At 40.0% G+C, this 18,057-nt stretch overlaps 1 protein-coding gene and 1 long non-coding RNA gene across 4 annotated transcripts in view; one reads left to right on the forward strand and one right to left on the reverse strand.

Annotated features, from left to right (window-relative positions):
- Positions 1–89: 89 nt before the first annotated feature.
- Positions 90–18,057, reverse strand: part of LOC134226285 (tetraspanin-11-like) — an 86,426-nt gene continuing 68,458 nt past the window's right edge. For all 3 annotated transcript variants that reach the window (XM_062706956.1, XM_062706955.1, XM_062706958.1), the window contains 3 exons: positions 17,055–17,152; positions 16,781–16,972; positions 90–1,175 (listed from right to left, as the gene is read on the reverse strand). In XM_062706956.1, coding sequence (XP_062562940.1) covers positions 738–1,175; positions 16,781–16,972; positions 17,055–17,132 — 708 coding nt within the window. In that variant the 5' untranslated portion in view covers positions 17,133–17,152 and the 3' untranslated portion in view covers positions 90–737. The remainder of the gene's footprint in view (positions 1,176–16,780; positions 16,973–17,054; positions 17,153–18,057) is intronic.
- On the forward strand, positions 12,389–12,881 carry LOC134223439 (uncharacterized). Its single transcript, XR_009982579.1, has 3 exons — positions 12,389–12,469; positions 12,560–12,645; positions 12,714–12,881. It is a non-coding gene; the product is annotated as an uncharacterized LOC134223439 (long non-coding RNA).

Consider the following 18,057-nt stretch of genomic DNA (forward strand, 5'->3'; position numbering starts at 1 on the left):
AATCCTATGTCTTTGTTCGCGAGGCCTTTTGTGTATACTTATTAGTGTTTGTGCTTGACTTTCTTTCTTGAATAATTGGACAGTATTGATTAAAATTTCCTTAAGTTTGTATTTATTATCATTAAGAATTGGCTTTCACAATGACACAGACATTCAGATGTATTGCAGCGACGAATATGTTCGATTGGCGAATGTGTTGGAATGAATATCATCGGATTCAATTCCCGGTGGATGGATTCATTTTCGACAATCTTTGTTTTCTCAGATCAATAGTTTCTATCAACTTACGCACTAAAATTTTTAAGTTAATTATAAAGAATTTGTTTGCGATTGAGTGCTTTTGAATTTCTGTAGCGTTTCCGCTTTATTTAGCATAAATGCAATGCCGCATTCTCCTTATTTACATATGCGATTGATGAGATTCTATATACTATTAGAAATTGAAGATCTGTGGCAACTTTTTCTGGAAAAGTTCTCATACATTGACAATAAAAGCAACACATTAGGTATACGCTATTTGTTCAATTTAAGTTTGTTGGAAATTTTCATTTTGAAACTTTGCGTTACTTTCAATTCCGTTTATAAATGTACAAAAAAAAACATAGGCACGCCCTTACATTGTACTTTTGTTTTGCTCTCTCTCAGGTAGGTAATCCGATTATTCAGAACAACGCTAGGCGATCAAGTGGTAAAATATTTATGACAAGTTACGGTTAAATGTAGTAAGAAATGCCGTACTATTCAATCATCCGGAACAGCGAACACGAGAAGATCATGCCGAAGATGAGCAGAATTGCCACGATGATTCCGGACGCCCCGATGAACGCCGCATTGTCCCGTATCAGGTTCGACGTGATGTCCAGGCAGCCCTGGATGTAGATGTTCTCCGGCGTCGGGTGGTCCTGGCAGGGTTTGTAGTCCGTGAAAGTCTTCTGGCAGCAAGACTGTGGGATCGAACCGCGCCAGTCGTTGTAGTGTTTGACGCCGCAGCACTTGAGCCGCTCCTGGGTCATGTCCCAGGCTTGGGTGATCGAGCGCTTTCCGTACGCACCGTAGAACGTCATCGACGAGTGCATTTCCTGTTGCATGGTCTGGGATACCTTTTCGCGGAACACGTAGCCCAGGATGCCTCCGATGAGCATCGTCACGAAAATAAGGAAAATCAAAATGAAATACTGAAACGGAAGCGCAAAAGAAAAATAAAGAGAGCTTTTAGTGATCCAATAGATGAAAGAATGATATTTTGATGCCGATGAAGTAAACATGCAAATGAAATGATAAAGTGAAAATGATATATTTATTCATACACAGTGATACGTATCTACCCTTTCCTTTCTCATATTGTCCATCATTCTCGTGCGGATTTCAACATTATTTTCTAGTTTAAGGTGAAGGTGGGTTGAGTACCAGAACAAAGCTTTGATAGTATTGGTACAGTAAAAACTTTCATATACTGTAGTAGTATTGGTGTCGTATTTATAAAAAACAAAGAATATTAGTAGGGTGGTTCAAAACGACCCAGCACCATCACGCTCACTCGATTCCGTCCCATGCTCCGAGTGTCCTAAAAAAACCGATTTGAACAAAAACTGGTTGAGCGCAAGCCGGTTCAAGTTTGTATGAAAACTAGAATGGGAAACTAAACCTTTTATTACACTGATTACGGCGCTTTCCCTCCAAACGCTGGCGAAAAGAGAACCCATATTGCTGAAAGCAACATATCAGAGACTTCAGTGAACGAAAACCGCACCGCAGGAAAGATCCATTGATTACGTAACGCAAATATAGCATTTTATACTCACCCTTATGTCACACTTTTTGTATGAAGTATCTGCCCCTGGTACGATAGTGTAGACTAGACTAGACTAGAAGTATCTGCCCCTGGTGCGATAGATATCACAGACAAATTCTGGGTATTTTGTTAAATTGCACGTTTCACTAATGCCTTCTGAGAAGCCTAATTATCATGCGAAAGAATCGCAACCTCGTTTAAAATCGACTCCCAACTATTGGAACGACCATTCAATATGGATTCTCTATGGAGTTGAAGCTCTTAAATATTTCATCCCGTCATATGGTCTCCCCCCTCACCATCGCCCAATGACGGAGTGCCAGAATCAGAATAATGTTAAATTCAACCTCGCCATATCAACTGTCATACAAACCTGAAACGACCTGCGCACGGTAAGCCCAAACCATTGGATGACACCCAAATTATAAATCATAATCAACTGAGCGTGGCGAAGCAAAATTATTTTTTGAGCCACCCTACTTATTAGTTTGCTGCTGCCGGTGCCGGTGCACCGCGGTGTTTACATTCGCTCCGCGATCAGTTTTTAATCGTTTTTTTCGGGCAAATCTAGCAGTTTATACTAAGTTTTCGGTTCAAATAAGTGACTGATTTCAAAAAGTGGTGTTTAATTTGCATTCTATCAACATTTCGGGCTGCTCATGTGCGGAGAAGTGAGTAAAAACTTGATTATTCCAATGCCCTTTGAGAAGAAGTGAAGTGCAGTGATGAACCCAACAAATCGCGGACGGCTATTAAATTGGCACGAAACTGCTAATTTATGCTACAATTCGAGCCGGAATACATAGGATTCATTGAAGAAACATGTTCATTATCACGGGAAGTAAGAAAATATGCTGTGAACAGGTTAGTAATTTGAATAATTAACTTTTGTTCGATGCTGTTCGATGCATTCGAATGTTGGTGGGAGAGGAGTGCGGGAGGTGTGGGGTTGGCCCGTGGAAGGTCCGGTGCCATATTGGCTGCCATCTTGGTACTCTTCCAACTATGTCCTTAATTTATTAATTTACAATGTTCTGAAAACTCAGATGTGAATATATACATTATGTGGAGAGTTATGATTTAAAAAAATGGATTGGAGGTAACCACTTTCCCTTTGATGGGACTCAAACCCACGACCCTTAGTACGCAAGACTGGTGCTTTAACAACTACGCAACCAATGATTGAACTGAACTTGAGTTTACGTGTTCTGGCCTGAGCTTGACGACCGACTGGCAAATAGCACACACAACCTCACTTGATCAGTACAATTTCAGTCAAAATCAGTACAGGCTACATAAGCAGATGACCTCATGTCCACCGTCAGTTCGCACTGCGGCGCAGAAGTTGAGGGGCCATAAGTCCTGAAATTGTAATGGGCCGGAACGTAGCAATCTTTGCTATCGTTGCGGTGAGAAAGGACACGAGGCATTGGTCAGCGGAGTGGATGAGCCAGTCAAAGGGGTCAGACATTGATCGACGTAGTTCGATTCCTCAGTGTAGAAGCGTTAAGAACCGCATTGGGGCCAAATGACCAGTCAGGTCTCAATTATGATTCTGGCAGGCTTACGAATTTCGATTATGATTACAGAGTAACGAAACGCTTTCACCTATAGGGCTGACGGATGCGATATTCTACCGCCTTAGTAAGGTCGAATGACACTGGCTTCAAACGGCGGGTAGGCTGCTTTCCGTCCCATAAAATTCTGAAAAACCGTTCCGCAACGATCATCCTTATCCTACATAAGCATGGGAGTAGCGTCAGATGAGTTTTCCTGTTTGTACTGATCAACCCTAGCATATGCCGTATGCCATCCTTGATAACCATGGGTTCAGGATCGCAACTGCTCCAGCAGGGTTCGACAGCCACGTCAAGGGGGTAGGAGTTCAAAGGATCTGAGAAGCATTGATCTACTTGTAATTCAGGATTTATACCTTGGGCTGTCCGCTATATGTTTGCTCATAGAATCCTTATGTATTCTAGTCTTTAATATTTGTTAAAATGTCATGATATGGGATAGAACCAAATTTAGTTCCACTACTTGATTATAGCTTCGCAGATGAGCGTTTAGACGGTAGCCGAGGACGTTTTTTAGCATCTTTTACTTGACTGAAGTCAATTGTGAGATGCTGAAGATGACCTTAGTGTTGGGGTCCAGATCAGATGTATATATGTAGGGTTGCGGTCATGTATTTTTCAATCACAGAAATCTGGTGAGAAAATACCATTACATATATTTTTATTTTTATAAGCAAGTATAAAGTAGGGACAAACCACGCACAGATTGTCAGTAATTTTCTAACAGTTGGACGGTTAGGACCTCTAAGCAGAGCAAGCTCCCTATCCCATCCCAAAGCCAACCGGCGAGCAACGGAGCAAAGCCCCACCGAGGAAGACATCATTGCCAGACCGACGACTGTGAGAGGCACGAGGTCGAATACCCAGTCACGGTTTGACTGCCCATCCATCCGGTCGCTTGGTATTATCCCGGCCTTTGATTAAAGGTGCGCGGGTTCGGTTGCAGAATATAAGGGCTTTTGCGGCTCCAGCTGCTACGTCTGGTAAATCGCCTTGCAATACACAATGCGAAGCTGCATTTTTTCAATGCAAATAAAATAATTTTCTAAAGAGTTAATATCCCCTCCTGTCGTTGATAGGCTTCTCTGCAACGCCAATAGTCCAACCAAACAACAGTTATTTAGTCCAACCGAACAAAAGTTGATTGGTAAAGCTAGAAGTGTGTGATTTCCAGTGAAAAACCGATGTAAGCATGAATTTTCTTGCCATATTGAGTCATGAAAGTGATTGTGTGCTCATCCATCCGCCACAGCACCAACAACGGTGGTCGGTTTTAGTCGGAGTCCACGTGAGATTCTTCAGCGGTTCCCAACCAGCGACGTGGGACCATGCCTGGCTGAGAAAGAAGATAAGTGAAGAAAATGTGTGCACACTACTGACATTTTTGTAACTGCGCGTGTGTTGAAGTTAGTGTTAAGCAGAATTAGCTCACAATTTACGGCCGTTTAGAAATTAAATTGTAATGGACTTGCTAGTGAGCAATAGATTGTGTTAACGTATTTGATTGTTTTTTTTTATTCAATAAAATCGTAATGAATTTTAGTCGCGTCGCTGAGTTATGATTGGCTCCCATGATTTTTCTGTGCGTTCCCACGACTTGCCACAGAGCTTGAACCGGGCAAACTTTTGTAACGTGAAGTTTTGCATCAAGCATTAGCTTGATTGGCGCTTAAGTAAAACTTTGAACAACGGAGTCATCTGAATTCGCGGCTCGCCTTGTTGATTGTGTGGTATTCTAGAATAACAGTGTAGATCAGGAAGTGAGGAGTTTGAAATAGACGTGTATAGAGTGTCAAGGTAGAGTGAAAATAAAGAGCAGTAGTTTTGGTGACTATTGGTGGAACTTGATATTAATAATGGTAATGTTTAGTATAGATTATGGAATATCACATTGGCGATCCTGCCATGAAAGGGTGTGCTGAAGAAATTGTAATTGGTTTTGTGTTTGAAGTGTTTTGTTTTGTCAAATGGTAAGTTTTTGTTTTCTTATCGCGCTGGGTGGAGACATCATGATGGGATGATTGTGAGATTGTGACAGGAGAATTTAGGCATAGTGATTTCATGTATATGCCCTGTTACTTCTTTGAAAATACACGGTTAAGTAAATCAACCCAAACAAAAAAAATTAAATTAAAGTTCGTTTAAGTTGACGGTAAATATTACTCAAAATAAATTTAATCATTATACTTTTTTTTTACCGTTGATTCTATTGAGAGGTTGGATTCATTGAATGACTTTTTGAGAATATGTGGATTTGAGGAGCAATAACAAGCAAAATGATTATATAGAAAAAGCAAAATTTCGCATGATTAACTTCGATTTGAACGAAACATTATAAACATATTCACTTTTTATATTTTGACATGACATCTTTCGGGCTCGAGAGTAACTTTTAAGAAGGGTGTATGATTTTTTTTTGTTATCATTTATTTCGGAAAACTATAACTCGGAAACTGTTAGAAAAAAAAGTGCCCGAGAAGGAATGATGAGAAATCAATCGGGTTTTGTTTAGTTGAATTTAAAGATTTTTGACAGTAAAAATGCATGAATTTATTACAGTGAAATGATTCAAATCTGAAAATATCTATCTTCAAGAACTCATAGATAGCAAAAGCGTTCGAGTGTTGCGTTGGGTGTTGTTGGAGTAGATGTGACGAGATAGATGAGTCGGGTTAAGCCCATGGCCATCTGGTGTCGTTGCATACATGGAAGAGATGAGTCGGGTTAAGCCCAAGGCCATCTGGTGTTTGTTTATACAGTGGAGATAGATGAGTCGGGTTAAGCCCAAGGCCATCTGGTGTTTGTTTTCACAGCAGAAATGGATGAGTCGGGTTAAGCCCATGGCCATCTGGTGTCGTTACACAGATAGAAGAGATGAGTCGGGTTAAGCCCAAGGCCATCTGGTGTTTGTTTTCACAACGGAAATAGATGAGTCGGGTTAAGCCCAAGGCCATCTGGTGTTTGTTTTCACAGCGGAAATAGATGAGTCGGGTTAAGCCCAAGGCCATCTGGTGTCGTTGCACAGATGGAAGAGATGAGTCGGGTTAAGCCCATGGCCATCTGGTGTTCGTCACATAGTTGGAACATATGAATCGGATTAAGCCTAAGGTCATTGCATTGCAGTGATTGTTTTCATAGTGTGAATATAAAAGTCGGGTAGGTCATCTGGTGTTGGTAAGAAGACTTGTGTCGAGTAAAGCCCAAGATTCAATGTTCGAAGTTGAACCCAAGGCCAGTTTAATCGTTGTGAGAAGTTGGGTTTACCCATGGTTCGCATCGACGAAATTCTTAGTATGCGTTCAAACTTCGTTTACATCTGTGTACTGCAGATAAAGTAAACTGCAAGCTGTATAAAGTTTTCATTCCACCGAGAAAAGCTGCAAGGCAAGAAAGTAATTTGACTCTTACTAATTATAGTTCATTCCAAACAAAATTCAATTTCTTGAGTCATTCCAAATCTTTTAAGGATTTCAATAAAAATGAACGTTATGAATTATTTTACAATCTACACATGATTACTTTGCAATAGACAGGCAATAGAGCCTTCTCGTTTATAATAAAATGTAACTAGAAAAGCACATAAGAGTGGTCAAAACTGCACTTTATGGAGATAGATTCACTTATTTCCATCATTCACATTTATTTGCGTTCAATTGAATGCATTACAGGCCTATAGCCTTTACGTTTACTTAGTATATGCGAAAGGCAAAAAAAAAGGGAAAGGCATAATGAAAAAATATTGTGAGAAAATAGAAACGTGTACGTAACCCAGGGACAGTAAATTTGCGGATTTCAAGCAAAATATCTTGAAATTTGTATTGAATCTAGTTCGCAGCTCAATGCATTTGAACTTGGAATTTCAAACAAAGTATTTGGAGTTTGTTGTTTAGCCGAATGAAATCTCTCATTAATATACAATCATTCAAATAGGATTATCATGGGATCATATGTAAGTTTTGATTTTTGGCTTACCACTGGAACCAATTTATCTGATAAAAAAACAATTTTAAAAAAAATTCTAAAGTGTTGGTAATATGAAGCATAACAGAAATAACATACCACACACGATAAATATTTAAAACAAACGAATCTGGTTTTAACCCAACATTAACTGATAATTTCTAACACCACTAGGACAAACGTGTTTCATATTTTGAAATAAAAGTGAGTTGAAGATTAAGTCTATCACATAGGCTAATGACAGGCTTTTTTTTATCGACGAGAATAGTTCAAATTTATGGACGATGGATATGGATATATGCGATATATGGTATTGCGATCACCCATTTCCAACGTCAAAGCTGGTACGAATTAAACAACCGCAGGACACAGATGATTTCCACACGATCTTTTAGATTCTATGATCAGTATTGCGCTACAGGATACTTCTAACGCTAGAGTCTCATTTTTTGGAGTTAGATGCAATTAAATTGTTAAAAAATATTGGAGAAATGACTCAACATAACACCAGGCTGATACGTAAACCGAAAAAAATAGATAATTATGGAAGTGATCAGAACTAAAAATTCGATAGATAATTATGTTGAAAGCGATAGAACTTGCACAGATTTCTGATAGGTAATCGGAAAAGTTAAATTCATGGTATTGTCTTGTAAGTGTCCAAAACGCTTCGAGTTGAAGAAACCAGAAGATGTTAGTATGATATAAGAAACGTTGGGCACTATTTACTAAGCTTTGAGAAAAATAGATTCCAATTCACTTCAGAGAAAAAAAAAATGGAAACAAAATGTTGGTGGCCTTCTCGTTTATTAAAAAAAGTGGAAAGCATATATGAAAATTAAATTGTTATTTTTAATAAGATAGAACTATTTTGTATGTAAATGATTACAATAATATTTTTATTTATATTATATTTTACCACAAATAAAAAAAGAAGCGTTAATTCTTTTCGCTTTTTTTTAACAACAAGTGCTATTATGTTAATTTTTTGTCATAGCTTCGGAACGTAACTATCAATCATGTTGTAATTAGCATCATAATATAAATGCTGTGTAACTATGAGTTTCGTACTAGAATAACTTCTTGACGACAAACAGACGTCATCACTCTAGTATATCTACTTATACTTATGAAAATTGTATTCCATTCAGTATATCCGAGGTAACAAAATAAATCAGGAAGCATGCCCTAACTCCTGTTTGCTTTGTGTTGTTAATGTTATTTTATAATCTATTTTCAAGGTTAACAACAATCAGTTAAGGTTTGGGATGATATACGTTTAGACTCATCATCTGTTTGTGGATTTAGAGGCAGCCTGCGACTTTCTGTCTTTGCGGATTGAATTGTTTCGTGCAACGCTGGATGGGTCAAAATCGAGCTTCGGAACGAACAGTGAGACATCCGATTCTTTCGTGACATTAGATGGATTAAATCAGGACGATACACTCTCCAAACTGCTGTTCAACATAGACTTCGAAGATGCAAGGAAATGTTTTAGCAACAAATTATACATACTAATTTTGGCTTGGCGGATGACATCGAGTACTGGGAATATCTTTCATGCCTTGCAAATGAGAGAAAAATATAATAGGGCTGATCATAAACTATGTTGAAACCAAATATATGGACAAGTAACTTGATCTGGTTAATACTTAGTAAAGTATCATAATAATAACAGCTGTCTTGTTGCGATTGACACGAACATTGATACGACATATATAGCACTGTGCACATCGTTCATTCGTCCAGCGGCCCTATACGGTCATGGAGCTTGAAAAAAACAAGAAGAAAGACTATCTAACTCCCAAAGTATTTGAGCGAAAGAAAAGCCCCACATGGTATTTTGTGCTAAATGGAGAAGGGCGCAGACGCATTAATCATGAGCTGTACTTAGCAGACACAAATATAAACAGGCCTACAAAATATGGCAAATTACAGTGGCCTGGACATGTAGTTTGTTTACCAGAGGAGAGAGCTGAGAAAATGTGTTTTGCAGAGTTTCCTGAGCTCATTGGCTGATGATTGGCAGTCAAAGAACAAGCAACCTGGGAAATGGGTTGTTTGACCCTCAAAGAGATAAGTAGGAAGCTGCTCAGAATGCTAATGAAAACAAAATGCAGAAGAACGGGAATCAAGCAGTTTGAGAGATTGTGTTATTTTATTACTATAATTTCATCAAATATAATTCATTTATTTACTTTCTTTTCAGTTATTTTTTTTTATTGTCACCGGAGGAAGATGAGGGTAAACGACATTCCAATTGAATCTATGGTCGCTTATTAATCGTACTGAATGAATCGACCGGCTACAACACCTACCATACACACAACGTCAACCATACGGACTTAAGTTAGAACCTCGTCTGCCGATTGCATTTCTCTGTAACATTAATAATTTGGTACATTCCTATTTCTGTCAGGGGAGGATGTGGTATTCTAGAATAACAGTGTAGATCAGGAAGTGAGGAGTTTGAAATAGACGTGTATAGAGTGTCAATGTAGAGTGAAAATAAAGAGCAGTAGTTTTGGTGACTATTGGTGGAACTTGATATTAATAATGGTAATGTTTAGTATAGATTATGGAATATCACAGATTGGAAATTTATTAGTGGTCCACCAGGGAAGGAACGTTACAAACTGTATGATTATAAACATATAAAACAGCCATCAGGGCACCCGATTGAAGCGATTCGGACAGGAAGAGTGGGATCGCCAACATCCTTTTGTTAACATTTCGTGGATAAAGGGCGGACTGTTCTCACTTTTCTCATCCCGTGGATTCGCATAAGCGTCATTGCTTATGGAACCACCCTATCTATTTTTGGCCTTTCATACAGGAGTCTGATGAAATACAAACAATAATATAAACAGGATCAATCATTTGTCATATATGACAAGTGCTACTGGCAGTTGCCTTTCTACAATAGATGGTAGTCATTATCATCATCATCATCAATAATAATATCCGTAAGGACCTCAAGCAAAACCTGCTATAGCTTTTGCAGACCAAGAGGGAACATGACCTTCTCATCAGGACGCTTGTCGAAGAGGAGAGCGGGAAAACGCAGAAAAGTAATCAAATTGACGCCTTCGCATTCCACGGAGGGCACAATGCAATGATGGAGCAAGAGTCGTCAGACTTCCTGACTGGCCCAATGCATGCTCGAAGAGAACAAGACGACCTGTGAACGACAGGCATGTCCAGATGGAAGTCAAATGGAAATTAATCTCCAATGGTAATGGTATGGCCCGCAGCTCTGACCAACATAACGGGACAGACGCCCAACAAGGGGCAGCAGGGACTATGTCTAAGGGCTTTACGATCCCTCCCCACGGCCTGTGCGAGTTAGGGAGCCTGCCTAGGACGTGGTGGGGTTTGGCAGTGGGCTCTGTTAAACCCCTATAACAAGCTTCATGTGTCCGCAAGCAGGCCATATCAAAGCAGCCGTGTGTCGTTAAAAGCAAAAAATAAGACTCACATGGGGCGAGTGACATTTGGAGAAGTTGCTTCGGTGGCAGGGTTGAATCCACACACCCACAGTGAGGCACAAGTGTGCTCCACGGGGAGGCACGGGAGTGCTCCTACTTCTCATGGTCTGCTTCGGCAGAAGAGTGAGTGATCGGCCTGTGCTGAGGTAGGAGTGTCTTAGCCTAGTATCTATTGACTAGGGTGGTCGGTATTGACCATTTTTGTCTGGTATTTGATGGAGTCAATACCGGTAATACCGGTAGAATACCGTTTTTTTTTTAAATTTCAGGTAGTAAAAGTAAAACTTTTGATTTGGACTTTTGGATGAAAAACAATATTTATTGACAAACTTCAAATGTTAAAATCATTGCTTGTTGAGCTGGGCAAAGCGAAACTTAAGTGGACATTACATACTGAGCGACTCATCTCCCAATCCGCATTGGATTTTGTTAGCAATGTTGCCAACTACTGAGAATGCCCTCTCTGGTTCAACCCTAGGATAGGAAGTGCCAAGTAGTCATTAAAAATCGTACCGATTTCCTGTCACAATCGTACCGGGGGCTGATTGGTTGAAAATAACAATCGATAACTTCAATTGGCGGCGGCGCGTTTTTCGTAGGGCAGCATGTTGTTAGTTTGACCATGGTTCTGGTTTGAAAAGTTGATAAATGTTTGATTTTTAGCTTTTTTAACACAAAATTAATTTACATTGAACTGCAAACCCCATATAAATTTATTTAAAGGGTTGTAAGAGTTTTAAAACTGTTGATTTTAAGCATTATCATTAACTTTTATGTCATTTTCGATTTCAAAGTCTTATTTTCATAAGCGGTAACTTCTCTCTGTTAGTCTTTCGCTTTTCTTAATAAAATAATGGATGGAATTGAAAGAAAAACATCAATTTTTGATACATGATATTTAGTAGATTTTGTACCAAATTAATTTGGCTGCACTGGCAACCACCTCGTTAGAGTAACCGACTAAAAAACAACAAGGCAGTCTCAATTGAGTTGTCACATCCTATCCTAGGTTCAACCGAAGTAGGACGAATTTTTTTCCTCGTTTGTCGGGTGAAGATCACTGCGTCCAGATTTTAGGACTATTGTGATATACCCTTTTGCTGTGAAATACGCAAGTTATCTCAGTAACATGTTTGTCACTGAGACACCTTGGTGTCGACTGAACTCAAGACCATCTATTATTGATGAATAGAGATCCTGAGTTACAGTATGTGACTCCCCCATTCTGGCGAGACTAGCTTTATGAAGCCAACCACGTCCTTGGGGGATAAGATCCATATGTCAGCAGGCCCTAAAAAGGGCTTGCTGAGAACTTTGAACCTACGTTGGGTGAGTGCACTGCAATAGCAGAGGATGTGTTAATCTCGCCACGCCAATAGACCCGACGAGCCCCAACGGCCCCACAACTGCAGACTCCATCGACGAAACGCAACCACACCCATGTGTTGCTCAGGGGATCATCGATCGCATGAAAGGTCGTGTGAATAACAAGAGATGGGCAAAGGAACGTAAACAAAGAACAGAGATCGAAAAAGTATTGAGCTCTACTACTCTACATGCAGTGAACTATTTTCAATTGAATTCGCATTAAAATAAGTTCTAAACTACCTTCAATATTATAACTAGTGGTCACCTAACGACTCAATTTCTGGGTAATACTAACAATCGACTTGTGTCGGGTATAAATTACAAAATTGAAGATCCAGTGAAAACATTAGAATTTAACCTGAATTTGCTTACAGCTACGTTTGCTTACAGCTAATTGCTATTCCACAAAGTGTAATTTGACCTAAACTATAATTAACTAAATTAATTCATACTTGAAAAGGTGAGAATTGTAGAAACCTTAGTGTGCATACCAGTACCTTAGTTATCTTATATCTAAATATCTAATAGCTAACTAATGCTGAAGACCAACTTAGATTACTATTCGATAATTCGTTCGTTGGAATCAACAAGCCCTAACTATAGAATTGCGGTGACGAATCACCAAAAGTAAGTAGTGGTAAATGAGTATAATTTACACAATCTAATTTTCCCTGTATTAACAGGAATTTTGTAATTCTTTCGGACATCCCAGAATAAATTAACGAAATCTACTGATTCGTCTTACCGCCCCACAGGATGTGTTCTGATGTTTCTCTCTCCTCGTCACAGAAGCGGCAATTTGAGGTTTGGATTGCTCCGATCTTTTGTAGATGGTATCTGCAGGGGCAGTGTCCAGTTATTAGACCGGTGTAGATGTTGAGATCCCTTTTGTTGAGACCTAATAGTTGTTGGGTTTTCTTGGGGTTAATCGTTACGAGCCTTTTGGATTGGCTCGTATGGGGAAGTGCATTCCAGTTTGATGTGATTTGACTGACCATATATTTGTTCAGTTCTATTTTTACAGAGCAGTCTGAGATCCCGCAGAAGGGCTCAGGGCCAATGAACCTTTCATTAGATCCATTCCTGGCTAGCTCATCAGCAATCTCGTTTCCCTCTAGACCCGTATGTCCTGGGATCCAATATAGGTAGAATCGATTGCGTATGGATAAGTTTTTCAAAGCCAGAATGCATTCCCACACTAGCTTTGAGTTACAAGTGTAGTTATTAAGCGACTTAAGTGCCGCTTGGCTGTCAGAGAAAATACATATTTTTGCAAATCTATACTTTCTCCTCAGGCATAATAACACGCATTCTAATATTGCATATATTTCCGCCTGAAATACTGTGGGCCACTGTCCTAAGTGGACAGAAATTTTTGTTGTAGGGCCATAGATTCCGGATCCTGTCAGATTATTCATTTTCGAACCATCTGTGAACAAATTTATAGAGTAGGACGAATGGTTCCAAGACCGTCGAAAATTAATGTCAAATACTTGCCCCTAATCCCTTCCAATTCATAGTAGAAAATTCCTTACGGATTGTATGCAAGGATTCTGGCATTAAAGTATTTGCCACCAGAAACGCAAGTGTTTTGCCCTTCACAAGTTGTTCTTTAACCGATAAACCAGAAAAATATTCATAGAGGCATCTTCTTTGTACCGATCGTCAGGTATGGTCGTTGTCTCAGTTTCAACGATCGCATCAGGAATGATTAGACGCTTCAAGATCCCATACGCTTGCTTAATCAAAGTAGCTCTGGATGCCTCGAAGGAAATGCCAAAATCGTTTCAGATTGATTTCTTCGCGGCAGGATTATTCAAAAAAGCAAAACATATCGGCGTATTTGGATCGTCTCTCTTGGATTCATTCTTTAAAAGCATCTAAATAGTGACGAAAATTTCTGTGGCTTGATTTGATAATTGTTCCAATTATCCAATTGTTTGTTGTTGTTTGATAATTTAAATTCTTTTCCGAATTCAGAAAGGACATATTTTTGCAGAAAATCGTTTTTCACAGGTGATCTCCGCAAAAGAACCACTACGGCTCGTACCTTTTTCACAATTTCATACATTGCGGGAAAATTCTCGACGATATCAACAATGTTCATTGAAGAAAAAGTCATTCGCAGTTTTACAGATGGCTAAGAGAATGAAGCAACAGGTATGATTAATGACGATGTTGATCGATTTTTGTTGTAGCGTAAACGTCGTCAATGATGCTTACTTGGGCAAAGTTACTCATGCGCGCATTTAATTGTTGTATTTTTTGCTCGATGAGTCTTTACTGAGTAACCGAATATTTGTCCCATCTATGCTGGATTTCCTGTTTATATGGGACAGATATGCGATTAAAGCAGGTGAGCTGATATAAGTAGGTGAAAATTATTCGAGATTTTTTATACTGACTGCAAAATTTGAAATACCGAAAATACCGGTATTTTCCGTCTCTAATACCGGTATTTTCGGTACCCAAAATTGGCCGGTAATACCGGTATTACCGGTTTCGGTACTACCGGTTAGACCACCCTACTATTGACCCAGGCAGTTACCGCTATTGACTCCTCGAGGCATGGCAGTGGTGTGTTAGAGTGAGCATCCAAGTAAGTATCAAATGGTGTGAGTGCCTGTGTGAATGAGTACATTAAGTACAGCCTATCCTCCAACAGTAATGCTGGAAAGCTGTCCCGGGGGGAAATTAGGGTTGGAGCCAGAGGAGTGTTTAGTGGGTGAGAGTCTCACACTCCAGTACACTCCCATAGCTTGCTTGGCAACTACCACGTGTGTGCTGGGTCAATGCATAATGCATTACTCCTTGTAAAAAAAGACGCCCAAACTTGTTCAGCGAGGAGGGCAGAGACCAGAGACGGCGTACGAGAGCTGGAAGCCCTCGACGGTCCCTGACAACTGATGGATAGAAAGTCAGGATATATAATATTCCGGAGAAGGTTTTGAAGGTTCGGAACAGTGGAAATGCTTTGTTACTTTAGTTGGATAAGAGCAAGTACGCGAACATCTTTAAGTATCCGTACTGCAGAGAAGCTTTCGGCATTGGGGGATGATGTCCGCAGTATCATACACATCAGGGCGGAAGAGATGTTCCTGGTGTCCAAAAAGAGAGCCCATGGTTGTGTTATGTACAAGCCGCTTATAAGACCGGTTGTCCTCTACGGACATAAAACATGGACAATACCCGAGGAAGACTTGCAAGCACTCGGAGTATTCGAGTGACGGGTGCTTAGGACCATCTTTGGCGGTGTGCAAGAAGACGGTGTGTGGCGGCGAAGAATGAACCATGAGCTCGCCCAACTCTACGGCGAACCCAGTATCCAGAAGGTAGCTAAAGCCGGAAGGGTACGATGGGCAGGACATGTTGCAAGAATGTCGGACAGTAACCCTGCAAAGATGGTGTATGCATCCGATCCGGCAGGTACGAGACGGCGTGGAGCGCAGTGAGCGATATGGGCAGACCAGGTGCAAAACGACTTGGCGAGCGTGGGGCGTATTCGAGGATGGAGAGATGCGGCCTCGAACCGTGTATTGTGGCGTCAAATTGTTGATTCAGTGTTATCTGTTTAGATGTAAACTTAATAAATGAATGAATGTCCCCACTTCGACACATAGCGGAGGGGACTACTGGGTGCAGTAGGGACGAGAATGTGCAAAACACCAACTCGGGTAGCTGGAACTGTACATCCAGTTTTCATTTCACACGGGTGAGTTTTAGTCGATTAAGACCTTTAGCGTTAATGAAACTATGAGTTATCCCCATGAAAAAATTCACAAAAAATCAAAGAAAACTCAGGTGGTATTTGAAAAGCTTTTAACCGGGAAATTAAAGAATACCAACCGTGTAAAAAAAAAATTGGGTGTAGAACGCAACTGGAGTGCAGAACAGCAGCTGGAGGGACATAATTTTTCGCTTAGTAGCGAGTTGAACACATGACGTATAGTTCCAAATATGGGTTTGTTTGTTTTTTTTTGCTATTTCTCGCCTTTGGATTTATCAAAACGTATAATTGACACCATGAAAAAAGAAAGACGTAAGTCCTACGTCAAAAATTCACAAAATTCGTAGAAAAATCAGTTCGTATTTACAAAGATATGGAAACTGATAATAGACCGAGAAATCGATAAAATCCATGCGCGTAAAAAGCAACCTTAGTGTATTGATGCGGTACGAGAGCGCTAGAGACTTCAATGCAAAGTATACCGCTCAAAACAAAAATGAATAGAGCTGTTTTCCACAGCAATAATACAATTCAATAGTATCTTACTTTCATTTGTTTTCAATTGATACACCAAGGAATTGCGATATGTAGAGCTAGAGCATCATTAATGAATCTATATCATTTTGTAATTGAATGTTTCTTGAATGTTGAGAACAAAGTATGTACTTAGAGCAATCCTGGATAAGTAATATTTCTAATAATACTTTCGATCGTACTCTATAATTAGTGAATCAACTATGTGACACTGCGGACAGCCTACAGTTGAGAGTAAATCACACGAATCTGGCACGATAAATATCTACTAGGTAAAAGATACGAACCAGCACAAACACATCAGACATAGCATTGCATCTCTAATCATACTTACGGTCAGCAGCATGCATTTGTACTCCTTGGCTGCTCCAATGCACCCGAAGAAGGACAGTAGGCACACTAGCGCAGACGTCGCAATCAGCACATAAACCGCACCGGAGAACAAATTCGTTCCGAGCAGCTCGTTGATGAAGTTCTTATCCACTACGGTCCATATGCCGAGGCCGAACACGATGGCTCCACCGAACTACAAAAATAAAGTTTATGAGCATAAATATTTCGTAATTGTGCAACTGCACGCACGCTCAGTGCGTGATGATGTTACTTACGAAAATTACGAAATTGGAGATGAACATGCTGTACTTGACACACTGCCCGCAGCAGTCCATTCTGCCGCCCAGTCCCATGGTGACGGTTTAGTGAGGATCTGTAAAAACATCGGAAGGGGGCAGGGGTTTAGTCACATCATCATAATCAATTTCAATATATTAGATTTCTAATGATCGCTTGTTTTCATAATATAGTCGTGGAAAATATTTTCAATCATAGGAACATCGGGTACATGTTGGTGGATATGATGCGAGTTCGTTGCTGATTTCAAAAGCGTCTCGTCGAAGTCACCTCCAGCTGTCTATCACCGTGTCGAGTTCCGCAAATACTTCACTCATTACGAGCGCTATCGCTGGCTCACCATCAGCCGGCACGCATTTCATTCGTTAGGTACCTATCAACGTTGCGGGACAAACAAAGCTCTCGTTGTGGGGTTGCTCTTATTTCGAGTGGAATCCAACTAAAAATTGGTCACGACACAACGCGACATCCGATTAGACACGTGGGAACATTGCGACGTTCAATGGCAACACCATCGACCGCGGTCAATATCCGTGATTATGGAAAGAGAATGGGCGATCAAAACAAATGCTGGCAGCGGTGCCAATAGATTTTCAGTTTGGGTTATATGCATATATGAAATTATTATCTGTGTCTCGTCCAACTTGATGACTGAATTCCCGGAAGGTCGAAAAAGTGTGATTATAACTAAAAAAGTTTAAAAAATGGTAACCTGTTGACAATTCAGTTAAAGGTGAAATATAACAAAAAGTTTCCAGTTCATGATGAGATGGTTTGGAAAACATTTCGTTACAAAATATTTTTAATTCACAATATTCACAATTATGTCACACCTGGCATCACTGGGATGGCCCCGGTATATAAAAATAAAAACTATGAGGAGGTCGCAACCCAAGTTGTACCTCACTTGTGATCTATTTTGCGATTTTGAACTGGTCAAAGTGAAGGGATCACATATCCATCCCCGGCTTTGGCACACAT

This window comes from Armigeres subalbatus, chromosome 3 (genome assembly GCF_024139115.2).
Source record: "Armigeres subalbatus isolate Guangzhou_Male chromosome 3, GZ_Asu_2, whole genome shotgun sequence".
Taxonomy (NCBI): Eukaryota; Metazoa; Arthropoda; class Insecta; order Diptera; family Culicidae; genus Armigeres; species Armigeres subalbatus.